Source organism: Sphaeramia orbicularis, chromosome 11 (genome assembly GCF_902148855.1).
Source record: "Sphaeramia orbicularis chromosome 11, fSphaOr1.1, whole genome shotgun sequence".
NCBI classification, from domain to species: Eukaryota; Metazoa; Chordata; class Actinopteri; order Kurtiformes; family Apogonidae; genus Sphaeramia; species Sphaeramia orbicularis.
The window spans coordinates 47,413,582-47,439,879 of NC_043967.1; the positions used below are offsets into that span (position 1 = coordinate 47,413,582).

Genomic DNA, 26,298 nt, shown 5'->3' on the forward strand with positions numbered 1-26,298 from the left:
GCCACACAGGTCCTTGGGGCGCACTGAGTCCCCCGCACCGGCAGAGTCCTCTACCGTCCGGACGCAGCAGCTGCAGCCGAACGTAACGTGACTCCACTGTTTGTCTCCGAAGCCCTGCCCCAAATTAAAGGCCTGCACGGCTCCAGCACCAGCACAAGCTCTGGAAGACCCCCACCAGACCCGGTCCGGCTCCGGTCCGATGGGCTTTTAAGACCTGGGACGAACCGGGGAAACGGAGGAGAAGAACCTGGGGGCGTTTGAGGACAAGTCGCGTCTCTTTCGGTGAGTTTAGGCGGCTCAAAGGGCGGAAAAGCGGTGATGGTGGGAGTAGCATCCCGGCTACAGCTGCTGTTCCAGGGCAAAAAGTTGATCCAGTTTGGGAAACAGAGGGGAATTAAATAACCTGATGATACGAGGAACAGTGAGAATACAGTAGATAAAGTAAAATGTGTAACAACAGTTTACAGCCGGTGGTGTGGGTGGTTTCCGGGGTGTGACCTTCCTCTGAACTCTGCAAGTTGAGTTTTGACTCATGTTAGTAATGTTTTCACACTCTAAAGTTATTTTCTTTATAACCTGGAATGGGTAAAACCTGTAGCTGGTACTGGTCTGCATTATTATTACTCATTTATAGATCATTAAGGTCTCTATAATGTCCAATAACAGGATGTAGACACTGAAACAAACAGGAATAAACCTTAATGATCCAAACTCAGTGATCTGCATACTTTATCAGTGATAAAGAGCAAATACAGTTTAGACCAGGAATGTTAAACATATAAATTTTACTCTGTGTTTTATTGTGAAATTACATTATGAAAATATGAATAATCTGAACAACCTGAAATCGTTTAAGAAAAACAAGGGCAATTTCAAAAGTATTATGTCTCAGCTTATTATTAACACAATTTACACGTCACATTGGATCTATTAATTATTAAAATTGCTCTTATTTTCCTAAGACATCTCAGGTTGTTTATATCTGTTCAGGTTATTCAAATGTTCTTGTGAAAGGATAGTTTGTAAATGTAAATATTTTCATAATGTAATTCTACTTTTTTCACATTAAACCAAGGATCAAAAGTGGAGTTGTCATTATTTGTAGACTATCATCATCACATTACTGTTATTATTAGATTATGCCATTATTTTACTGCTCTGTTTGTATGTTTGACACCCCAGGATTAGGAGGAAATTTTTGGTATTTTAATCAGTCGCAACAGTAAAAGTTAAAATACTGTACAGAAGTCATGGGCCACCATTGATGCACATACTAAATATTGATGCACCGATATATCAGTCTGATAGTGAAACTGGCCAATAGTTGCTGTTATCAGACAATATCTGTAGTGATCATTGTTAAAGAAATCTTCCCAAGTCTAAATTGTGGCTGGTTCAGTAGTATTGATTTACAATTAAATAGCTGTAAAAAAGCAGAATTTGGTTTTACAACTAAGGAGGTGAAGTATAAAATGGAAATACTCAACTATATCAAACATGTATTAAATACAGCATTATGTAACTAATATAATAATAACTGATGTTAGCTCATTGTAATCTCTGTTTTGTTAATGGGACTTCATTTAAAAATATTTATTGAAAATGTTTTTATATTATAACAATAGTACAGCAACATTAAACACTATATAAATACAATACTTTTTATATTTTATGAACAATTCACATATATAATGGTCTTCAAGCTTCATTGATTATGTAAAGGAGTCGGTACTGCTTTTTAGAGCTTTTTTAGAGCTTTAAGTCCTGCAAAAAGACCTTTACACTAGTATAAATTTTTCTTCTTTGTAATAAGCCCCAAGGTTGCAGCTAATAACTATGTTTTTAGAGCTTTTATTTGGCTGTCCATGTATATTGTATTAACACAAAGAAAAAGAGAATGTTTCATTTATTACTTTATGTATTTGTCTCTTCAACTGCTTTTTCCAGGAATGCGTCTCCACAGCATTCGGCCGATGTGTAGGAGGTTTTGTCAAGACTGAAGAAAATAAAGCACAATGGGCAACGAAGACAGCCTGGAGGATGTGTTTGTTGCCGTCATTCGCCCAAAAAGTCAAGTCAGCCTGAGTTCAAAGGAGTACAGAGCCAAAGCTTATGAGGTAAATCCTCCCCACCTGGTCCAGAACCACAGGCAGAAATAGAAAATACAGAAAGAAAACATAAACGCTACAAAAACACAATGTGAATGAAGGAAATTCAGGTCATATGTTGCCACACATTGTTAAAAATTTCCTTTTTTTCTGGTTTGTGTGAAGATCCTGTTGATTGAAGTGCCTTTAGAAGGGAAGGAGAAGAAAAGAAAGAAAGTCCTCCTGGCGACAAAGATCAAATCAGGAGGAGATAAATCCAAATCCATTCTAGATTATGTGGACGAAACAGTCAAATTGATGTCCAATAGCCAAGGCTTCATAGGTGAGTACCATATGAGTGAAATCCACACTGAGGCATGTTTTACTTAAGGAATCAAAGGAGAGTTCAAGACTGGTTGTTGTTATTGTTGATATGTCATATTAAAGCAGTGGCTTGCATTTTACATCTGAGTTCAAATATTTAGATCCTTATTATGTAAATTAAATGTTTTTAAAAATCTAATGTGTTGGGTTGAGTCAATGCTGCGACTCTAGATAAGACAAGGACATATGTAAAAGGGTTTTACTCTTACATATGTCTCACAATCATTAGAAGCCCCTTGTTGGAGATATTATCAACTTTAGACCATGTTTGTATCTTTATATAGTACCAGTTTCACATTTGGAATCCTTAACTTTATACACTAACCGGCCACTGTATTAGGTACACTTGTTCAACTGCATGTTAACTCAGATATTTAATAGACCAGTCACATGGCAACAACTCAGTGCATCACCAAGTGGAAGAAATGTGATTTAAGTGACTTTGAATGTGGCGTGGTTGTTGGTCGATTATTAGTATTTCAGAAACTGATGATCTACTGCAGATTTCTATGTACAACTAGCTCTAGGACTTTCAAAAAACTGTCTGAAAAATTGAAAAATATCCAGAAATGCCTTGTTGATGCCAGAGGTCAGAGGGGAATGGGCAGACTGGTTAGAGACAATAGAAAGGTAACAACTTCAATAACCACATCTATGAGGAGCATCTCTGAAGGCACAACATGAGAAACCTTGAAGCAGATGGGCTACAGCACCTGCAAATACACTCACCAGACACTTTATTAGGTACAGCTGATTCTAGGAAGGCTTAATAAAAGTGAATGTATTTATAATTGTTAAGCCTGCTCTTGAAAAAGCTGGAGAGCACTCAGGTCTGTGCTCACTTACACAATTGTACAAAAATTGGCTTCAATTGATGAAAAACACTTGTGTGATCAGTTTCATTTTTAGAAATTATGAATTTTTCATGGTAGAAAACAGAATAAAGGCAAATGTCTGGATCCACAAATATTTTTCCAAATTGACCTGAAAATGAGCAAAAGACAAAGAAGTAGCTACGGTGGAGAACTCCGTTCATTAAGATGCATGACAGAATATTACATAAGGTCCTTGATCCTCACTGCCATCAAACTGCGAATGCCTGATACATTGGTGATTGCTGGGTTTATAAATTTTGTTTTTGTTTGTATTTTCTTTAGCTGACTGAAAAGTGAATCAATAAAATTAATGCATATCTGTATCTGTAAATCTGTCATTTTTTTTCACTGATGGCTCACTCTCAGATACAAGTAGTCCAAAGTACTGAAGTACTGGGTTGCTCTGAAGTTTTAGGGATACACATATCTGTAAGCTGAAGCTCTTCAGACTAATCTTAAAGAGCTCTGATCCTCTGATGATTTTGTGCTGCAGGAAAACGAGTGGTGCATATGAAAAAATTTTTCCTTGATGGAGACAATGAGGGAAGAGAGGCTTCGTTATTTGTTGTGCCAGCCAGTGTTAAAGGTGAGCCAAAACCAAAATCTGAATCTGAATAAACACATTCCACAGCTGTGTGAACTGTGTACTGATAAGTCATTCTGAACAGACAACAGTAAACCTGTTTACAACGCGGGGAGCCCCAACTTCTACTGCTTCCAGGACATCATGCGAGTGTGTAGTGAAACCAGCACTCACTTCTGCTCAATCACCTCCAAGATGCTCCTGGCTTTAGACAAGTGAGAATAAACCCCCCAAAAAAACACTCTTCACTCCACTTCTTCCAGTAAATATCAGCATCATGAAGCTCTAACTTTGCCTGTCAAACTCCTCAGGTGGCTTGCAGAACAACACACTGTACCTCACGCCATCCCTGCTTTATTCCGGCCGGCACCTGTGGAGCGGGTGAAGACCAATGTAAACAACCCGGCTTACAGCAGCGAGGGCAAGATGAGTGACGAGGGGCTGCACATGGGCTACACTGCCCTGGAGATCAAGAGCAAGATGATGTCCCTGGAAAAGGCCGACATGTGCATCCTCAACCCGCTCTATGGGTCTGATCTGCAGTACACCAACAGGGTGAGGGACCTCATCATAAGGCCTAAGATCAGACCTTAAATACAGCACAAAAACCTAGAATACAGTCTGTAGATTTAGGGTTTTGATAACATTAAATTGCATGTTAATAAGTATATTTTATAGACCTTCAGCCCTGACATTTGGTGTGTTAACACAACAAAACCTACCTATATAATTCAAGTTAATGCAGTTCCAACCAAATTACAATTATAGTACAGTACAGAAAAAAATCCAAATGCTTGATGATGGGAAACGGGAAGAAAAAACTCCTCAATGCTACACAGCAAAGTAAATGAAGTGTGTGAAAAGTCAGGACCACTATTGGTTAATAGGAAGAATTCAATTTAAAGTTTCAATAGGAAAAGCAAGGGAATGGTTGATATTGAAATTAATAAATAGTACATCATAATAATAATAAATTTCACTGCAGGCATTAACATGAGCCATACCTAAGCCTGATGGTTTGGTTTGTGAGCTCTATGAACCATTTGGCAGCAAACATCAGACACTAAAAGCCCACCAAATTTGCTATTTAACACCATTAGAAATATTAGAAAACAATGGAGCCACCAGCTGGCTGAGGCAGCAAAAATGACATGATTTAAGTTGTAGAGTATATGAATGTAAACATGCATTTTAATGTCACTTAAACATAAAAAATTGGAACTTTTATCCTGGCAGTTCCATAAATAATGTCTCTGTCTTTGTGTGGCTTCCTGTTTGCAGGTGGACAAAGTTATCATCAACCCATACTTTGGGCTCGGAGCTCCAGATTACTCCAAGATTCAGATTCCCAAGAGGGAGAAATGGCAACATGGTCCCAACTGTGTGTCAGAAGACAAGTGAGTCATTACTGTCATCTTTTGACATCTTCTGTTCCTGTATTGTTTCCCTTCTTTTTGTTTACTCAGTGGAATATAACTCACCTTATGTAACAAATGCTTTGAAAACTATAATAAATACATGGTTATTTGTTTTTGTAGGGAGCGTCAGTGGGTGGACGACTTCCCCCTCCACCGAAGTGCCTGTGAAGGAGACACAAAGCTGCTCTCGAAGCTCCTGGAAAGCGGTTTCTCGGTCAAACAGCTGGACAGTGACCACTGGGCTCCCATTCACTATGCCTGCTGGTCAGTGCTGTTTGTAGTGTCCAAAATTATTTAATTCTCTTGGACGTCTTTGATTGGTTTTGTGCTGAAATTTGGTGTTTGTTTGGCTCCTTTCAGGCACGGTAAAGTTGAAGCGACCAAGCTGTTGCTGGAGAAAGGCAACTGTAATCCAAACCTGCTGAATGGGCAGCTCAGCTCCCCTTTGCACTTTGCGGCCAGAGGAGGACATGCAGAAATAGTGCAGCTCCTGCTGCAGCACCCAGAGATCGACCGGGTAAGAAACAGAATGGAAGTGATGTCTTCCTCTTATGTTTTTTTTTTCATAACTGCAAAGAACATAATAGTTTGTCCGGGAGATGAATGAAATTTGAGTTGCATTTACATAAACTAGAATCCATGTTTGTCACTTTTTTATGTATAGACAAGTGAGACATTTTTGTCAAGTTGAGCTAAAATATTAAGTCAACAAGACCAAATGTATTACAAGAGTGCAGAAAACTCATATGATCTATTACTTTATTCAACTTAAATGTCCAGCATGTGAATAAACTACTTGAATACTTAATCCTACAATGTGCACTGTATAGTTACCCAACAAACCATTAATAATGACATTGATTCTCAAACCACTAGCACATAGAGGACCAGCAGAAGAGGTCCCCACTTCAGGTCTGTGAGGAGAACAAGCAGAACGAATGGGAGGAGACGGTGAAGCTCCTGCAGCAAGCCAACAGCAAACCTGTGAGTTGCAATTTAGGCACTGACTACTGTATTTCTTTAACTCTTTAAGTGCCAGACAGTTAAGGGGCTAATAAGCCTTAAAAGTGCCACAGAATTTGGCCGTTTTTCAGTATTTCGCGTCGTTTTTATAATATTTGAAGAATCCTGCAGGAAACCGCTCGATAACATCCGACCGATTGCTGATTAGATCCAAAACGCACCGGACGCAGCCGATTCATTATTGATCATAATTTGCATAATTTATAATAATAATAATAATAATAATAATCTTTATTTATATAGCACTTTTCATACATTAAAAACTGTAGCACAAAGTGCTTTACATATCAGTTTAAAAATCAGTACTGCCCCCCACCCACTCACCCGCACACACACACATATACATGCAAACCCACAAGCTCACACATACTTAAGAAGACTGACTGAGCACGGGTAGACCAGAACAAAAATGTACAAGTAAAAGTAAAACATCAATTTAGGAGGCGCTGTCTCAGGGAGCCATCCGCACCAGGAGGCAGCCACCGACCCCGGCGACCAGGCACCAGCAACACAGCCCCGCATCCCAACTAGTGGGAGAGGGCCAACTGGGACCCCCACCCACCAGAAAGGAGCAGACCCCAGTGAGAGAAGGCGCCACAGCCCCCGGAGTCCACAGCCGCCCCCCGGCATGGAGGGCTCCCTCTGATGAAACACCGGAGAATAAGAAACATTAAAAAGATATAAAAATATTATTCGGTCACGTGACCTCAAATTCCCGTCTGCTTGGTCTCAAAAGGGGGACACAGAAAGAACGTCATCGAAATGTGAGAAAGAAATGGGGGTGGATGGTTTGTTTGTACACAAATGTGGCGTGTTCTCCAAAGCCGATCTGATCGGCCCGTGGCACTTTACAGGTTGTTTTCGTAAAGCCGATTTAATCGGCCCATGGCACTGAAAGTGTTAAGCCAATTAAACTCCAAATTATGATGGAATATTTTAGGTTTAGAGACAAGATGAAGCATGCACCATTATGTACCACTGCTTCAACTGTGCATTCACTATGAGTTCAACCGATAATGGATTTTTAATAACTAATAGAAAAACACAAAAAATGAACTGTGTAAACCAATTATGAGTGTGTCTGACAATAAGTAATCTTAAATGTGTTGAAATGAGCATGTAAGTCAATGTAATAAATACGGAATCTAGGTAGGATCTAAGTAGGAGCTATTTTTACCGTTTGAGCTATCATTTTAATATTATTATCTACATTGCAGGCCTGATATAAGCCACTATAGGTCAGAACTTTGCCTGATATATGTTCGAATGTGGATACTTCATCATATTCCTGTAAGATAAAAGTGTGCAAGTGCCGGAGTAGTTTCTTAGTCGGGCAGAGAAGTACAAGAAACAGCAAACAGAAACAACCACTGACACTGGCCTTTGTTTCCACTAGAGTGTTTTTTCATGGAAGAGCTTTAGCCACACAAAGAATCGCAGCCATTTAAATTGTTGCATGGTTCATACCAAATGTGTTGCCTGTATGACAAAGTTAATGATTTTTCACTTCTCTGTCACAGTATTCTGAAGGATTGTGAATATTACATGACTAAATTGCAGTAAAATCTGCTGCCCACTAGATGGTAGCCTTCATCTCATGCAAAGTTTTTCAACTCATATTATTGTTTCAACTGGCTAAACAGTACTTTAGTTGATTAGTTTGTGATATCTGTGACTTATGTCCTCACAGTATGAAAAGGTGCGCATATATCGCATGGATGGCTCATATCGCTCTGTGGAGTTAAAGCACGGCAACAACACAACAGTGCAGCAGATCATGGAGGGCATGCGTCTTTCTCAGGAAACCCAGCAGTACTTCACAATCTGGATCTGCTCTGAGAACCTCCGTGAGTTCAGTCTTTAAAAAAATATATCCTGATTTAATCAAAGAGGTTTCCAGGCATGACATAATCTAGACTTTCTTCTATTGTTGTGGAAATTTTACTTGCAAACATTGGTGCTTGCGTGTCTGTGGGATTCAGACCTGCAGCTGAAGCCATACCATAAACCTCTCCAGCATCTTCGGATCTGGTCAGAGATTGTGACGGATCTGACAGTGTTGGATCCTCAAAGGGAGACGTCTCAGCTCTTCCTCCGCAGGGATGTACGGCTGCCACTTGAAGTAGAGAAAAAGGTAGATCAGTAAAAGATATTAGCCTTTAGCCCTTATGTTGACTTTACTTAAACTCCATCACATACTGTTTTGTTCCAGGTGGAGGATCCGCTGGCCATCCTCATCCTGTTTGATGAGGCACGTCACTGCCTTCTAAAGGGCTTCTTTCCTGCTCCAGATAGCAAACTGATCACACTGGCCAGCCTCCTTCTGCAGATTATCTACGGAAACTATGAAAGCAAGAAGCACAAGCAAGGGTTCCTCAAGTAAAAGACATTCTTCATATTATATTATATATTAAGGCTCTGTTCTGCACCATCTATAGAATTTACAGATTTGCAAGATTTAGAGGGATTTAATTGCAGAAAGGGAACATAACATTAATAATTATGTTGTTATTGGTATATAGTAACCACAAAAGAATAGTAGTTGTGCTTTTGTTTACTTCCATGATTTCGCACCTCAATTATATTATAATAGCTGAGGAAAATTTTGCTTCTTCTGTTTTAAGGCGAGTGGCACCACTACAAAGGAGGGCGAAATGATAGGGACTCATTTGGTTGCGATCTACAAATTCACAACAAAATACTACTAAATACCACACATTGAAGCTTTAAGCAACATCAGTTTTATGTGAATATCTTGAAATAAAGAAATAAGTTTTTAAAATCCAGTTTTGCAGTTTAAAAACATTTAAATTTTTCTTTTTATGTTTTTTTTTCTACAGTGAAGAAAACTTAAAATCGATTGTGCCGATCTCCAAAGTGAAAAGCAAAGCATATCACTGGACCAACAGGATTCTTCATGAATACAAAGTACTGTACTTTTCAATCATAAACTTTCCACTCACCCTTTGCATTTGCTGCTGAGGCTGACTCGAGGCTTGTCTTTATCTCATTCGTTTCAGGCTCTGAGCACCAGTGAAGGGGTGAGCAAAGAGATGCATCACCTGCAGCGACTCTTCCTACAAAACTGCTGGGACATCCCGACATACGGAGCAGCCTTTTTCACAGGTCAGGTCTACACAAAGGCCAGCGCCAGCAACCACAAAGTCATCCGGGTCTACGTCGGGGTCAACACGAAGGGCCTGCACCTTATGAATATGGAGACCAAGGTCATTATCAGTTTATGTGCAGTTGGATTCCATATTTCTGTCTTGTGTGATCTGTGAATGTAGTTTGTTTTGTTGAATGTAAACTGATCCATCTCTTCTTCCATTTTCAATATGATAATGTTTCAAATCTCTGCACCCTCAGGTCCTTCTCATCAGTTTAGAGTACAGCACATTTATGTGGCAGCTTGGACACGCTGATCAGTATTTCCAGATACACAGTGGAGAAAACAAAATGAACTTCATTGTGCACACAAAACAGGTAACTGCTTGGTGAAATTTCCCAAATCCATTCAAGAGGTTCTGTGTTCTTTTAAAACGACTGGACCTAGAGAAGTTAAACTGTTGTCGTCATCCTTTACAGGCTGGACTCATTGTGAAACTTCTAATGAAGCTGAGTGGACAGATGACCCCAAATGATAAAGTTACATCAGACAAATATGCCTATGGCTGAAAACAGACAACCGGCTGCCAAACATCACAACAGTTTGACTGACTCGTTTGACTGCTATAAAATTTGGACAGAGCAGAGTTGGACTCGATGCAAACGCCTCATTTTGTATATTCGACTCACTGATATCTTTCACAATTTCACATTGTGTATTTTGATGAGACATACAATATATTTTCATTGCATGTAAATATGTTTATTTAATGTTTTGTTTTAATAAACTGATTGATGTATGGATTAACATGCAACATGCATTATTTTTTGTTATCATCAGACAAAATGTCACATAGGTCTACAGGTCGGATGCGGAAATGTATGTAGACAACTCATGATTACTTTATTGCAGGGGTCTCAAACATGCGGCCCGGGGGCCAAATGCGGCCCGCCAAAGGTTCCAGTGTGGCCTGTGGGATGAATTTGCAAAGTGTAAAAATTCCACTGTCAAGGGTGTTTAACTTATTATAGTTCAGGTTCCACATACCGACCAATATGATCTACAGTAAAATAATAACAGCATAAAAACCTAGACAAATAATGACTCCATATTTTCTTCTTGGTTCGATGTGAAAAAAAATAATATTACATTATGCCTATAAATAATGACAACTTCAAATTTTTTTCTTTTTTTTAGTGCAAAAATTAACATTAAATTATGAAAATATTTACATTTACAAACTATCCTGTAGCAATAAAATGTGAATAACCTGAGCAAATATGAACAACCTGACATGTCTAAAGAAAATTAAGCACAATGTAATTTTCTGCCTGTTACTTAATGTTTAGTGTCTTTGTAGATCCGATCCATAATGCACATGTAAAAATGATAAAATGAGGTATACTATTGTTAAAATTGCACTTATTTTTCTTAAGAAATTTCAGTTTTTTTCAGGTTATTCACATCTTTTTTGTTTGGATAGTTTATAAAAGTAAGTGTTTTCATAATTTAATGGGTTTTTTTTGCACGAAAACAAAGATGAAAACTTGGAGTTGTCATTATTTATAGGTTATTATGCTTTTATTTTACTGGTCCGGCCCATTTGAGATCAAATCGGGCTGAATGTGGCCCCTGGAAGAAAATGAGTTTGAGACCCCTACTTTAAGTTATTACATTTTCTCTGTTCTGATATAATAACCTTTGAATTTGCTCTGAGCTATTATGAACATCTACATGGTGACTAAATTAAATATAGGAAAACACCTGCTTTTCATTAAAAAAGGTCAAATGCAGAGGATATTATAATAAATGGTGAAAAATCAATTAGGAAATGATGATGTTTGATGTGAAGAAAAATTATATTTAAAGTTTAAATATAAGTAATGACATAGAATATACGTTGGCCCTGAATTCAAAAAGACATTGTAATAAAGCTTCTAACAGAATAAAAGTGTTTTTAAGGACTTACAGTTACCCTGGAAAATTTAAGAAAATGGAGGCAGATAATTAATAGCTAGTACTAAACCACATTTAACATAAAAAATTAATCTGATTTTATACCATTTATACATTGTGTTAAGTTAGAAATTAAAAGTCCAGCTTTTGTCTCGATACATTTTCAAAAGTTCCATCTTAATTCACAAGTAGTTAAAGTGAATTTCGTTGTATCATGTTAAATTTAGCAGCTAACCCTATTTTGCTAAGTTTTACTCATTTTACTTTCTTGCTAGTACATTGCGAATTTTCCCCAATAACTCATCACCGTTGTGTTATTTATATGCATTTCAGCTACTTTTCTGGTACAATTGAAATACAGTAAATGTCAGTTAATATATAACCACTCTTGGTACGTGACTTTTTAAAGAAAATGACAAAATACTTGTAAACTGTGCTTACAATCGATGGCATAGTGTGGAGCCGGTTAAGCGCAGGATGCTAATGACATCATATAGCCAGACATCGGTTCAGGTAGCGCCAGCCAATCAGAGCAGCTGTTATTTGACGGACAAGCGGGCTGGAGCCAATGAGAAGGCTTGGTTGGTCAGGCGGGGGCTGGACCGGTGTTGACAGGTATAATGTTTGGAAGTCGATATCAACGGATCGGGTCCTTGGCATCACTTCAACTGGACTTTGAAGAAGAAAGAGCTCCAATTTAAGGCGAAATATCGGAGTGGGACAGTCTTATTTTAAACATAAAGTGAGCTACAGGTCTTGTCAGTGAAGTTATAGCCGCGTTAGCAAACATGTCAATGCATTTGTATCAAATAAGTAGCAGACTTCTGGGGGACACAGTGGAGAAGATGAACGACAACCTAACCTGTGTGGTTCTGGCAGCCTCTGTCATCACTCTGACTCTGGGATATGTTTCTAAAATCCTGCTCAAACAAACCTCTGAGAAGGATTTGGTAAGCATGCAAGTCAAAGATGAACAATTCAAAACAAAACATAATGTTATGAGTTTGTATGCATTATTGACTGCTGTCATGCCTGTTTTTGCAGAAATACCCTCCTTATATCCCCTCCAGTGTGCCATTTCTGGGACATGCAGTTGCATTTGGGAAAAGCCCAATTGAATTTCTTGAAAATGCATATGATAAAGTAAGGTGACCATTATTATTATTCTTATTATTACTTACTCATATTACATTTCGTTTTGTAATTGTATTATTACTATTGCTGTAATCGTTGTTACTATTGACATTATTGGTATCATTGTTATGGTTACTGTTATTATTTTTTACTACAAGTATCTCTAATGTGCAGTTGCCTGTTTTGTTTTGTTTTTGTTTTTTACTGCTGTTTTTATAGTTATTTTTGTTATTTTTATTTTCTTACTTCCTTTTTTATCTTCTGATTCTTCTTACATGTGTACATATAGTGTGCTGCTACTGGAACCTTAATTTCCCAGAGGCTCTGCCCAAGGGATCAATAAATAATAATAATAATAATAATAATAATAATAAAATAATTATAATACATTTTATTTGTGACACACTTCACATGTGTGACAGACAAATCTCAAAGTGCTACAAGATGGGATGCACAAAATCAAACCAATAAAAACCGTTAGACACAATTAAAATTACAAAAATATGATTAAAAGCAGAACATTTAAGAAGGTGCACATGCTCTCTGTAAGGGAAAAGTTTTTCAGAACTTTTTGGAGGAAAAAGAAAGATGAAGAAAATGAAGTTCTAACTAATCCAACCTAATCTAAAGTATTTGCAGGAAATAAGAACACGATTGTAAGGCACAGTAGCAGTTTTATGTTCAACTTAAAAAGGAAATTGTAAAACATATGCAAAGACAGTTCATTTCTATGAAAGTTAAATATTATGTCCCATTTTTTCCCATAGTACGGTCCTGTGTTCAGTTTTACCATGGTGGGGAAGACCTTCACCTACCTGCTGGGCAGTGAAGCAGCCACTCTCCTGTTCAACAGCAAGAACGATGACCTGAACGCTGAGGACGTCTACTCCAAACTGACCACTCCAGTGTTCGGGAAAGGAGTCGCCTACGATGTGCCGAACCCTGTGAGTCCACCTTAACTGCCAAACTGTGTTTAATATATGAAACAGAAGTCTAGGAAATGATTCAGTGAAAACAAGAAGAGACTGTTCTTTTAAACTCACCACTGCACATGTTGCAGATCTTTCTGGAGCAAAAGAAGATGCTGAAGACTGGCTTGAACATCGCTCATTTTAGGGAACATGTGAAGATAATCGAGGAAGAGACCATTGAGTATTTTCAGAGATGGGGAGACAGCGGAGAGAAAAGTAAGCAGCACCTTGAAGAAATAAAAAGTTGAATTTATTGGTGAATTTACAATGAATTTCATATTTTTCCGAAGACTTTTCTTTGGAATTTGAAAATTTCACTGCTGTTTTTTCTTGTTCTTGTTTCTGCTTTAGATCTGTTCGAGGCTTTGTCTGAGCTGATCATCCTGACGGCCAGTAGCTGCCTCCATGGGAAGGAGATCCGCAGTATGCTCAACGAACGGGTGGCCCAGCTCTATGCCGACCTGGATGGAGGGTTCAGCCACGCTGCCTGGCTTCTGCCCGGGTGGCTGCCTCTGCCCAGCTTCAGGTAGGATGTTCATTAACGGAACATCTGGACACATCAGTAAAGAAAAACTGCAGTTTATTTCACTAAACAAATACAGTAGTGGAAAAAAGTTTTCAGACAACCTTAAAATTTTACACAATCTCTTTGTTTCAAAATGTGTGGCTGCATCAGACACAAACAAATTCAAATAGTTTTTTGTTTATTGTTAACAAGAAAAAATAACAAAACTAGAGTATTGACAGTTTCAACATGACATGCCCAGGATGTGTTTCATTATCTTACTGAAACATCCAGTTTTGACCTTGACGTTACAGAGCATGTGCAGAAGGGAGCATGTGGGTTTGGAGAATGGAACAATACTTGGCAGAGTTCAATGACTTAAGAGTGATTCTTAATTTAACATATCACAAATGCATAGAGTGTCCAAAAGACATTGTTCTACCACTGTATGTCAGAAAATAAACCATAGCATCAGAAATGTTCAGTATCACTGGAAGTGTTGTTTTGATCCATGTTTAAAATTCTTATTCACTGTTTCATTTTAATAGGAAAAGAGATAAAGCTCACAGAGAGATCAAGAACATCTTCTACAAGGTGATTCAGAAGCGCAGAAAATCTCAAGAGAAAGTGGACGACATCCTGCAGACCCTCATCGATGCCACGTACAAGTAAGACAGATTCACGTACTCACTCATCTGTAATATCACAGCAGATAAAGTCCAACATAACCGACGGGGAGCTGTTAAATGTGAGAAGCTTCAGCTTTGAGCTCACAGTCTGAAATTTTGACACAAATGATACATTTTTTAGTGAAATAGAAGATAGTGTATGTTTGACCTTAATCCCAATGGTAAAGTATGACATTGTAACTGAACTGGTTGTTCAAAAGATGACAGTAACATGCATGACTGTAAATATATCAGCCTTTTAAACCTCTATCAGCCTTTAACCACAGAGTTTGTTCCCCTCCAGAGATGGACACCCTCTGAATGATGACGAGATTGCTGGAATGCTGATCGGTCTCCTGTTGGCTGGTCAGCACACGTCGTCCACCACCAGCGCCTGGATGGGATTCTTCTTGGCCAGAGATAAAGCCCTGCAGGAGCGCTGTTATGCTGAGCAGAGGGCTGTGTGTGGAGAAGATCTGCCACCGCTCAACTTTGACCAGGTAAAGTTTAAAGGCTTTTCTGCTAAATTAAAGCTACAGCGCTGGTAGTTTTTTAGCTTCACAGGCAAAAATCCTCAGTCACTTCTCAGCATATGGTGATTCAAGTGCATCTGCTGTTTACTTTTGTTTTTAGGCTGTTGAGCATCTGCTGTGTCACATGGGTTTCTAGCTAATTGCAGGTGTTTTCAGACAGTCAGGGGTTAAATACCTGACAGCTGTAATTACCAGTCACTGATTAGATTTCATCAGATTGCTCTACTCTATTTCTGTACAAGGAAGCTGGAAAAAGTTGCTTCACTTTTCCATGACAGCATGAAACAAAGTCAGGTTAATAACGACTACAGCTTCTATTTAGTCATTAGATTTGGAGAGAGCCACAGAAAGGTGTGTGCTTGCAAATTGTGGCATTTTTCTCTTAATTTTGGTTCCTGCAGCTTTATCGTGGTGTAATTATCACATAGTGTAGTCCGGATAAATGTGCCAGATAAGCACACTGAGCCAAATATGCACACACCAATGTCTACCTGATGTGTTCTTCCATCCATAGCTTTATGTTCAGTAGTTTTTAGTTGTAAATGTGAAGGTGCGCCATCTCCTGGTTGTATAAATGTACTGCTATCCAGATCCAGGCCTCTGCAGGGTCATTCAAGATTCATGAAGTTTATTGTCCTATACACAGCAGTACTGAGCAGTAAAATTCTTACTTTGCGAGTTCCCCTCACACAATTAATGTAAACAGTTAAGCTAAGCTAAAATAAAATAAAGGAAATAAACTGTGCAGTTAAAAAAAATTAAACTAAAACACAATAAAGAAAATAAAACTGTACACTGAGCAAAGAAAAATAAATAGGTAAAATAAAATGATGCATGTACTCTGTGCAAAGAGTAAGTGTATCAAGGGGCAAAGAAAAAATAAAGATTGATTGATTGATTGATTGTGCAAGATACAAAATACAGTCACAGTATTTAATAATTACCTTCTTAAACTGTATTTAATTACTTCCTTAAACTGCCATCGTGTATCAATAAAAACACCAACCTCTGAATTTTCCGTCTGAAGTGACGATTGTTGTGGGTTCTTCTTTGCAGCTGAAGGATCTCAGTTTGTTGGAACGCTGCTTAAAGGAGACCCTTCGACTCCGTCCTCCCATCATGACCATGATGAGGATGGCCCGTTCTCCTCAGGTAAAGACACTGACTACATCACATCTTATCCTCCTTGTCATCCACACAGCATCATGACACCTGTATGTATTTTTTTGCCATGTGTTTTTCAGAAAGCAGCAGGATTCACCATCCCTGCAGGTCATCAGGTCTGCGTCTCCCCGACTGTGAACCACCGCCTCCATGACACCTGGGCAGAGAGGATGGAGTTCAACCCCGACCGCTACCTCAACGACAACCCCGCTGCAGGGGAGAAGTTTGCATACGTACCATTTGGAGCTGGTGAGTCACATTTACCCCTTGTTCAGATTCAGATTCAGATAACTGCATTTATCCTCTAGGGGCAGTTCAGTTAGCAGACATGGGTCGCAGCAGGACAGGACGTTAGACTCACAGTCTACAATACAAGGACTATTCACTTCAGTATTCCACTGTTTATCTCACCGACTGATAGGCCACGAGCTATTATGAAGGTGCTGTGTCCGTCGTCATATTCATTTTCATCGTCCTCCTGGTTGGATTCGTTTCAAATTTTGCATGTAGCTTCCTTGAAACAGTGTCTACAGAGTTTGTTCACAGTTTTGAAAAAATTGAGGTTTTTTTGAAATATTAAAAATTTGTCTTTACTGATACTTTACTGGTCCATATTTTGATAGTTTATAATATGAAAATAGTTACAGATACCAATATAGTTACTATTGATCACTGGTAGGAAGTCATATATGGACTTTCATTTAATGAGTTGAGTTCTCCTCCAGTGAAAGTAGCACCCACTTCTGTTGGGAGATTGATCTTCTGCATTAAGACCACAAGACTCTATCATAGTAACAGAACCTGACAACCTCACAAATTCAACCTGTTATTGGTTGTTGACAGAACATGACGGTGAGATACAGGGATATTGGTCTGATTTTTTTTTTGTAATGCCATGCTACTCAACGCCCTTTGTGAATGTACATATACATGTTGCCCAGTTATCTGTGATTCCTGACGTTTATGGATCACTTTCAGTGCCCTGTTTCTGTAACAGTGTTGTAAATTTTATAACATTCTACTGATTTTTGGATCATTTTTGGGTTTTTTTGGATTTTTACTGGAGTTACTGATCAATAGCAGCATCACTAAAATAATCTACGTACCTGAGAGTGGAACATTTGTTTAATTACTACTACACCAGTTATGCCTAATGTCACTAATTTGCATCATAGCTTTTGTATGAGTTATATTCAAATGAACAATCTCCACTTAATTTACCCTGCGATTGACTGCAACAACATAAATAATTAATTTTTTTTGTATAATTGTAAATACATTTAAGCAGTAAGGTGTTAACCCTGTAAGATTCTTGTCTTTTTTGGCTGAAACACCTAAAAAAGTCGGACTCAAAGTAAACTGACCGCTGTTCTTGAAGCATTTGGAGTAAAGGCATGTTCAGAATCGTCCTGCGTTTCATTTCATTTAAACCGGTATGCTGTTCTGTTTTATCTCCTGTTCAGGTCGTCATCGCTGCATCGGGGAGAACTTTGCCTACGTCCAGATTAAAACCATCTGGTCCACTATGCTGCGGATGTACGACTTTGACCTGGTGGACGGGTACTTCCCCACCATCAACTACACCACTATGATCCACACCCCTCACCATCCCATCATCAGATACAAGAGGAGGAAACAGTGAAGACCAACACAAAGACACGAGGAAACTCCCAAACATCCTCTGTGTTTATGTTAACGTTCGACCTTCCTGGGACTCAGATTTAGACGACTGTGTCTAAATGTCAGCGCTTTTACTTTCTGTGCTCAGATTCTATTGACTTGTGTGAGGTCCAGCTCTTCTTTTCTTTTTTTTTGTTAGGATTGTTAAGAATGTGTGTTTCCAGAGTTAAATACACAAGCTGTAATGACTCTGAACACTGATGCTCATGTTCACAATGTGAATTCTAAAGAAACACAAACAGATAATCTTTGACTTAATGGAGTGCCTTGATGACTGAACTATGACTGGATCGAACAGCAGGTTTTACTTAGATACTGAGAAAATTATTTTACACTGGAAAAAATCAAAGTCTTACCAAGTGTATTTTTCTCATTTCTAGTCAAAATATCTCATCACACTTAAAATAAGACATAATTACTTAAAGGGTAACTTGTCAGTGAGATTAAAAAAAAAAAACTTATTTTTTGACAGTAGATCTTAAAAATCTTATTTCAAGAAATCTTACAAAATAGTTTTCACTTGTTCCATTGGCAGATTTTTTTGCTCAATTCAAGATTTTTTTTTTTTGCTTAATTCAAGCAAAAAAAAATCTGCCAGTGGAACAAGTGAAAATTATCTTGGTAAGAATTCTTAAAATAAGATTTTCAAAATCTGTTGTCTAAAAATAAGTTCTTACGTCTCACTGAAAAGTTAGTATTTAGGTGATCATGTCTTATTTTAAGTGTGATGAGATATTTTGACTAGAAATGAGAAAAATACACTTGGTAAGATTTCGATTTTTTCCAGTGTACTCGAGGATTCTTGTATAAGTAGAAAGAATTTGTAAATTTTTTTTTTTTTTTTTTCAGTCTTTATTAATTCTGGCCTTTTCTCTGCAGAGTTTTGCACCAACTGTAAGAAAAGAAATCCCACAATTCCCAAAGTAACACATTAAAAATAAAGATGATCTCCATCCCATAGGAAATGCTGAATATTATACAGTATGTTTAACATCTCCCTGTTATTCCTGACGCACAGAAGCATCTGAATCATGGGATGTAATCACTAGAGACGACCATATGCCTCATTCTCTGACCTTCTGGAACATTGTCCCTGCAGATATGTTCAATACTTCCTCTAAGGACTTGTTCTAGTCAAAGGTCACAAACTTGCTCAGTGCTACTTCAGCTTGTTTCTTCGTTTCCTTTCTGTTTGTAGTTTTTTATGCAGTGCTGACTTTGCTCTGTTGTGGTCAATCTGCTACATCAAGTGTCCTTGGGTTTCATGGAGGGCGCTGTATAGATTCAAGCTGTTATTATTTTTATTATTATTATTATTATTATTATTATTGTAGAAGTGGGAATCAAGAATCCAGTTGAGACCCTCCTCTAAAATGTCCATTGGAATCATAATCCTCCGATTAATCCTCAAAGACCAAAACAGCTGCCGGTAATAACTTAAAACCACTAATTCTATCAATACATGTAAATAATCCAGGTAAAATGCAATTTATTGGCTTTTCAGCAGCAGCAGATAAGACCCATTTGGACATTCATAGGCTCTGTAGTGAACATGGAAACATGAACATGGACTGTCATCTTCTGAAACGCTGATTCATCATTCAAACCTGTCGTTTAATGAATAGCTGTTGCAGACATTTGTTTTCATGTTCAGTTAATGATGTATTTTGTTGAGAAAAAAAATCACTTTTGCTTCAGTTTTCTCTGTTTTTATAAAATAGCCATTGAATTCACTGAGCTTTTATGAACATCTACATGATCAGTGAATTAAATTCAGAAAAATACATGATTTTCACTGAAAAAATGTTGAAGATAGAATAATGAATAATAACAAATCACGTAGGAAAGGCTACGTCACTGGAAACCAGAACCTTATTTTCTTCAGTATGTTAAGACTTAAAGACAATAAAATAAATGTTGCTAAAAATGTGTAGCTACTTTTCTTTTTAAGTCAGACAATTGATCTAGAGTCAGAATCTAAATGGGATTGACATCTATCAAATTAATTTGTCAAAAAAAAAATTAACTTTGTAAAATCACCAAATCCCAAAACTTGTTCTCAGACATGGTACAGATGTTTGGTCCATTTACTGGTAAACTGGTACTATTGTGTAAACCGATCACACAGGCACTATGACAGTAAAGTCTACACACAGTGTTACAGCAGAACAGACAGGAGATCGACAAACACTCATATTTGACCAAACAAACTGACATATTTAATGCGTTTGAGGAGCTTTTTAAGGTGACGCATTAGAGCTTTTTCCTGCTGGACCTTATGTTAATGAGCAATAAAATGGTTCTGTGTAGTACTGTTAATCCAAACTCTCACCAGTACAGCTGGGTATATCAGTCTAAGTATTGATGGTATCGATACTAAGGTAAGATAAGATAAGATATTCCTTAAGGTGAGAATCGGTATCAGATCAACACTAGCATGATGAGATAGATGCTTTTGTTACAGTTTCTAGCCTATACGTCCAGCAAATTACTTGAATTTCCTCACGGAGTTCACACGAGCGCAGCTTCCCTCCAAGTCTGTATGTCTGTGCAAACAGTGCACCTATCTCTCTCTCTCTCTGACTGAGAGCAGCCTGTGATGGCAGAGAGAGAAGCACTGTGTGGAGCTTATTCACTGCAGCTGACCAGGAAACCGCCACGTTATGTGTGCAATAAAGTCATTAGCCACTGTGGTAACACCACAGATTTAAAAGGGGAATTATTTTATTATTTTTATACTGTTAAATTGTTTTCTATTGTAGTTACTTAATTTAAAAAAAACAGGTTTATTTGCCTAAAATCTTTGTACTGTTTGATCATAACCAACTAACTAAAGGCAAAAATCACAAAATTATTCAACAATCATGACATTTCAAGTAAAAAGTATCAGCGATACTAGCCCTGTATTTATTTGGTATCATATCGATACCAAAATTCCCAGTATCACCCACCCTTACTCATCAGCAGGGGGAAGTCATTTAACAGAACACACTTAGAATAAAATCCACCAACAAATAAACACCATGTATCCACAGACTGTATCAGTTACTGAGAAAGGTATAAAGCTCATCGTTTACACACGTCTATATTATGGCATCAAGTTTTCTTCTTCAAACTAAAACTCATAGACTTAATTTGTCAGACGCTTAAAATAACACTGTCTTATAATCTTCACGTGCTGCATCAGCTGATAGTTTACATTATAGCTGTTCACTTCGCTCTGTTTTTAGACAGTGATGGAATATCTCTACAGTATATTGTCATCTTTGGCAGAACTTCACAACTCTATTCTAAACACTAATGATAGTATTAGGTAATTTTTAATATTTGACAGTAGATATACTACATATAGATTCTTTATAGTTCTGTGTGCGTTAAGTTTTAATGTCATTGCACATATGTTACCGTTAAACAATTTAGATTTTTCTTACCTCAGCAGGATAAAGATTGACATTAGATCTTTCAATAAATATGCTTAAATTCTGGGCTCAAATGATCAGATGTTCACTTGTAAATGAAGTGGATTCTGACTTGGATACAAAGGAATGTTCAAAACACATCTGTTTTAAATAGTGTAATCCTCTTTATTTCAGTTTTTGACAAAATACCCAGAAAATTCAAAGCTCCTACGCTTTACAAAAATACGTTCTCTACAAATGTCCTCTGTAGTCTGTCCAGCCTAAACAAAACACAGTGTAGTGTAGAATATCCAGTAGCAGCCTCCTCGATGAGAAACCCAAACATTCTCTACATGACGCTCCACCCATACAACACAAACATATAAATTAATCACAAGTTTTAAATTAGCAGTCGACAAATATACATGATTGTAGATCATCCACAACAAAGAGGCAGATTAAATTACAAACATAGCTGTTTTTCAAGTGCTGGCGACAAAAAAGCCTGGATACAAGATGTCGTACACTAATAAAAAAATGTGTTTTGGTCCACATGGAAAGATACAGTCCACAGCAGAATGATAGAAAACAGCAGAGCGCTCAGCACAAGAAAAGGCAACTGAGTTTTCTTCAAGCCAGTAACTTCTCAGCATCTATCGTCTCAAGCCAAAGTGCAATTGAGCATATGAAGAAGCACCTGAGGAGACACGGAAAAGACGGTCAGGAGTGTCTGGAAACATCAAAACATATACACTATTTCCCATAAAGTTGGAAATAGTGTCAAATTCTGCTTTTACTCCTATTTCTACACATCAGTAAACGCTGTTGACCAGGTGTAAGGATTACATACTGAGCCCCAGTTACACTTTATCAAGAATAAATCACACAAATCACAATTGTTTCATGAGAAGAGGTAAAAATATCTTATTCCATTTTTATGTACAACAGTGAATGTCTGAGAATGTTTTCAATTTTCTGATACAATGTTTTAATATGTTCAAAAACACCCCACATTTTGACAGAAGATTTTACATATTTTCCCCAATTTTAATGGTGTTTGGTTTTTTTGTTTGTTTGTTTTTTAATCATTCCCTTAATGATGTGCAATAAAAAAAAAAAACACCACACTCTTAATAGCATCATTTTTCAACATTTGGGTGACGCTTTGTGTCTCTACAGGCAGTGTTTGTTCAGTTGTTTTAGGTCATATATTTATATTATAGTTTATTTGCAGATTACATACAATAAAGATGTTAAAAAAAAAAAAGTCTGTATCTTCTGTAGCTGAGGTCAAAAACCAAAACTGGCTTATCGTCATAAAAATCCCAGAAAGTAATCCAAATACAGGCATCCAAATACCATGAAACAGAAAAACACAATACAACTTATATAGATAGATTTGAATACTTAGAAGTTGAAACAAAACACAAGAAAAATACATGAGACGTTGTAAATTCTCCCTAATTTGATAATTTTTCAGATGTGTTTTAAATAAGAATAATGTACATGCTAATTGAAATGGGGACAGATTTTTGTAGATTGATTTTAACACTTTCAGTGCCATGGGCTGATTAAATCGGCTTTACGAAAACAACCTGTAAAGTGCCACGGGCCGATCAGATCAGCTTTGGAGAACACGCCATATTTGTGTACAAACAAACCATCCACCCCCATTTCTTTCTCACATTTCGATGACGTTCTTTCTGTGTCCCCCTTTTGAGACCAAGCAGACGGGAATTTGAGGTCACGCGACCGAATAATATTTTTATATCTTTTTAATGTTTCTTATTCTCCGGTGTTTCATCAGAGGGAGCCCTCCATGCTGGGGGGCGGCTGTGGACTCAGGGGGCTGTGGCGCCTTCTCTCACTGGGGTCCGCTCCTTTCTGGTGGGTGGGGGTCCCAGTTGGCCCTCTCCCACTAGTTGGGATGCGGGGCTGTGTTGCTGTTGCCTGGTCGCCGGGGTCGGCGGCTGCCTCCTGATGCGGATGGCTCCCTGAGACAGCGCCTCCTAAATTGATGTTTTACTTTTACTTGTACATTTTTGTTCTGGTCTACCCGTGCTCAGTCAGTCTTCTTAAGTATGTGTGAGCTTGTGGGTTTGCATGTATATATATATATGTGTGTGTGTGTGTGTGTGTGTGTGTGTGTGTGTGCGGGTGAGTGGGTGGGGGGCGGTACTGATTTTTAAACTGATATGTAAAGCACTTTGTGCTACAGTTTTTAATGTATGAAAAGTGCTATGTAAATAAAGATTATTATTATTATTATTATTATTATTATTATTATAAATTATGCAAATTATGATCAATAATGAATCGGCTGCGTCCGGTGCGTTTTGGATCTAATCAGCAATCGGTCGGATGTTACCGAGCGGTTTCCTGCAGGATTCTTCAAATATTATAAAAACGACGCGAAATACTGAAAAACGGCCAAATTCTGTGGCACTTTTAAGGCTTATTAGCCCCTTAACTGTCTGGCACTTAAAGAGTTAATTATTTCTCATTTAATTTTTCTCATTGTTTTTTATTGGACTTTATTTTATGGCTACATTTTGTTGTGTTCATATTTGGTGTTTTAACCTATATTTATATTATGACTGCATGCAGTTTTCTAAATCATGACTAATTTGGTAAAAAAAAACTTCATTAAGTTTTCTATTATTTGATGTTTGGGCTCCATGTCAACATGAGAGTGAGTGAAGATATTCATTTTATGTGAATGCAATCAGGGCAAATATAACAGGATATTAAAAATTCTATATAGAGATTTTTTCTTTCTTTTTTTTTTTTTTTTTTAATTGGAGCAACTTAATGCAAATAAAATAAATAAAGTATCTTCCATGTTTTTGTCTCACTGTGTCCTCCTTTCATGTTTGTCCTTTACATTGTGAGACAATAATGTGAATGTTAAATATTGAAATACACCATGTTTCTAATAAAGTACATAGTATTTGTTACCTGATGTCACACTCCCCAGCCTCCTCTGCAAGGCTTCCAGTCTGGAGATGTAGTCTGTGAGCGCTCGGTCGGGGTCGTAACTCTGTAGATGTGAACAGGTCAGAGCTCCATGGTCTCCAGACACATGGAACCTTCAGGAAAAACACAACAAACAACAATTTCACAACCTGAACTGAAACACAGGTTTTTATGATCACATGCTCTGTCGTAGAGAAGACAAACCCAAACCACAAAGACCAAGATATCGAGACTGAACCAAGACCGAGACTTTAAGGGGTCAAGACCAAGACCAGAAAACAGACAACTAACTGCACCTAATCATTTCACTTGTTGCAGATTGATATGGTTTGAGGCGGTAGTTCTCACACTTTTTTTGTCGAGCCCAACTTTGGAGGAAGACAAAATTCCAGGATCCCCCTCAACAATGTAGTAACATCCCTACAGCTGTGGTCTTGAAATTAAGCCCAGAACCCTCTTCATCTAAGACCGAGACAAGACCAAGACCTTCAGAACTAACCTCAAGAACCAGAACACTAATTACATGTTGGAAAACATTTATGCACCGGTACAAAACCTGGAGTCACTTAAAAACAATCTGAACCTCAATAATATGTGCATTTAACATGTGCTATGAAACTACATTTATTTGTATGATTTTTGTTTTTTATAGAAGATAGGTTACTAATTAAGGCATGATACATATGTAATATCTAAATATTTTGCAGTAGATTATGCGTTTCCACCTCAAACAGAAAAAACATTTCAGAGGCTTTTTCTTAATGTACCAAGTATAGTTAGTTATGTGTTACTAATGTGTTAAATGTGTCATTTGTGATTGAAACAATAACTTACAATACAAAGTTTATAACCTCATAAGTTGTTACAGGTCCTTCTCATTTCTGTATCAGCTTATTTTGAAAGAGTACCTGTGGGGTGTGGAGGACATGGCGGATCTGGGGGATTCACGTCCACTTCGGCCTCTGCTACTGGACACCCCCCCTCCTCCACTTCCTCTGTCTCTGTACATTTCAACGCTGCCTGGATGAAGATAAGGTGAGTCTCTCGCCTCTGTACCTGAGACACATGAACAAACTCTGTCTTAATGTCAACTCTTACACATTCTCTGACATCCTGAAGTCATAACTGCAGACGTTTGGGTACCTATCGTCTGTCCTCCACCGTTCTTAGTCACAGTTGTTGTGGAGCTCATCCCTGTCGCCTTGTGCCATCTCTTAACAAGGAATCGCATCCTGAAGGAAAACAGAAAGAAATAAGTCTGTAATGATGTTCATTTCAACAGTGTTTTAATAGTTCGTATAGAATTTAAGGGAAGAACTCAAGGTATGAACCACAACGAAACGCACGTGCATAACAATATGGGAATGAATTTGTGGAACAATTTGAAGGAGTTGGATGAACATATAAATATTATTCACTTAAAAAAATATACAAAGAACTTTGGCTGAAGAGGTATAGAGAGGAGGGTGGCTAACATGTTTTTGTTGTTTATTATTTGCATGGTCTGTGCTCATTTAAAAATTTTGTAAACTTTTTTTCTTTTCTAAAGTGCTTGGCTGCGAGGTTAAAAAAAAGAAAATTAAAGAAAAAATTGTTTATTTTTACATTTTTTTTTGCAAATGATTAATTGCAGCAGTCAGTGATGACAGATATTATAGTAAGAGGTTGGTTTCACAGTTCTGTTTGAAATTACTATTGTAAATAATAATTTTACAATATTTTGTTAATGGCCTTTTCATTCTTAATGTAGTCAATTTGCTGACATGTAAAAGCAGATTTTCTTTTTCTGTGTCTTTGTTTTATTTTATCAGTGAAACAAACAGAAAAAAGCTAA

At 37.6% G+C, this 26,298-nt stretch overlaps 3 protein-coding genes across 3 annotated transcripts in view; 2 read left to right on the forward strand and 1 right to left on the reverse strand.

The window, feature by feature from the left end:
- The first annotated feature begins 87 nt into the window (after positions 1 to 87).
- On the forward strand, positions 88 to 10,286 carry krit1 (KRIT1 ankyrin repeat containing). Its single transcript, XM_030148133.1, has 17 exons — positions 88 to 282; positions 1,948 to 2,117; positions 2,274 to 2,430; positions 3,840 to 3,932; positions 4,015 to 4,144; positions 4,241 to 4,484; positions 5,211 to 5,326; positions 5,468 to 5,611; positions 5,708 to 5,864; positions 6,224 to 6,331; positions 8,061 to 8,217; positions 8,353 to 8,504; positions 8,583 to 8,749; positions 9,211 to 9,298; positions 9,391 to 9,597; positions 9,740 to 9,856; positions 9,959 to 10,286. The coding sequence occupies exons 2-17, from the start codon at positions 2,016 to 2,018 to the stop codon at positions 10,046 to 10,048; spliced, it is 2,229 nt and encodes a 742-aa protein (XP_030003993.1). The 5' UTR covers positions 88 to 282; positions 1,948 to 2,015; the 3' UTR covers positions 10,049 to 10,286.
- Positions 10,287 to 12,071: 1,785 nt separating this feature from the next.
- cyp51 (cytochrome P450, family 51) lies at positions 12,072 to 18,382 on the forward strand. The gene is made up of 10 exons (XM_030147668.1): positions 12,072 to 12,385; positions 12,480 to 12,578; positions 13,337 to 13,513; positions 13,630 to 13,756; positions 13,892 to 14,066; positions 14,594 to 14,713; positions 15,018 to 15,213; positions 16,303 to 16,398; positions 16,491 to 16,659; positions 17,874 to 18,382. The coding sequence occupies exons 1-10, from the start codon at positions 12,224 to 12,226 to the stop codon at positions 18,050 to 18,052; spliced, it is 1,500 nt and encodes a 499-aa protein (XP_030003528.1). The 5' UTR covers positions 12,072 to 12,223; the 3' UTR covers positions 18,053 to 18,382.
- Positions 18,383 to 21,651: 3,269 nt separating this feature from the next.
- Positions 21,652 to 26,298, reverse strand: part of akap9 (A kinase (PRKA) anchor protein 9) — an 85,987-nt gene continuing 81,340 nt past the window's right edge. The window contains exons 52-55 of the mRNA XM_030147669.1: positions 25,608 to 25,696; positions 25,373 to 25,520; positions 24,447 to 24,577; positions 21,652 to 22,185 (exon numbers count right to left, since the gene is read on the reverse strand). Of these exons, the coding sequence (XP_030003529.1) occupies positions 22,142 to 22,185; positions 24,447 to 24,577; positions 25,373 to 25,520; positions 25,608 to 25,696 (412 nt within the window). The 3' untranslated portion in view covers positions 21,652 to 22,141. The remainder of the gene's footprint in view (positions 22,186 to 24,446; positions 24,578 to 25,372; positions 25,521 to 25,607; positions 25,697 to 26,298) is intronic.

What these genes read in the sequence shown, in the direction of transcription:
- krit1 (XM_030148133.1), top strand. Translation starts at nt 2,016, where the DNA reads ATGGGCAACGAAGACAGCCTGGAGGATGTGTTTGTTGCCGTCATTCGC. An exon ending in ATGCTCCTGGCTTTAGACAA is followed by an intron (nt 4,145 to 4,240) that starts GTGAGAATAAAC and finishes CAAACTCCTCAG; the next exon opens with GTGGCTTGCAGAACAACACA. An exon ending in CACTTGAAGTAGAGAAAAAG is followed by an intron (nt 8,505 to 8,582) that starts GTAGATCAGTAA and finishes GTTTTGTTCCAG; the next exon opens with GTGGAGGATCCGCTGGCCAT.
- cyp51 (XM_030147668.1), top strand. Translation starts at nt 12,224, where the DNA reads ATGTCAATGCATTTGTATCAAATAAGTAGCAGACTTCTGGGGGACACA. An exon ending in CACCGCTCAACTTTGACCAG is followed by an intron (nt 15,214 to 16,302) that starts GTAAAGTTTAAA and finishes TCTTCTTTGCAG; the next exon opens with CTGAAGGATCTCAGTTTGTT. An exon ending in ATACGTACCATTTGGAGCTG is followed by an intron (nt 16,660 to 17,873) that starts GTGAGTCACATT and finishes TCTCCTGTTCAG; the next exon opens with GTCGTCATCGCTGCATCGGG.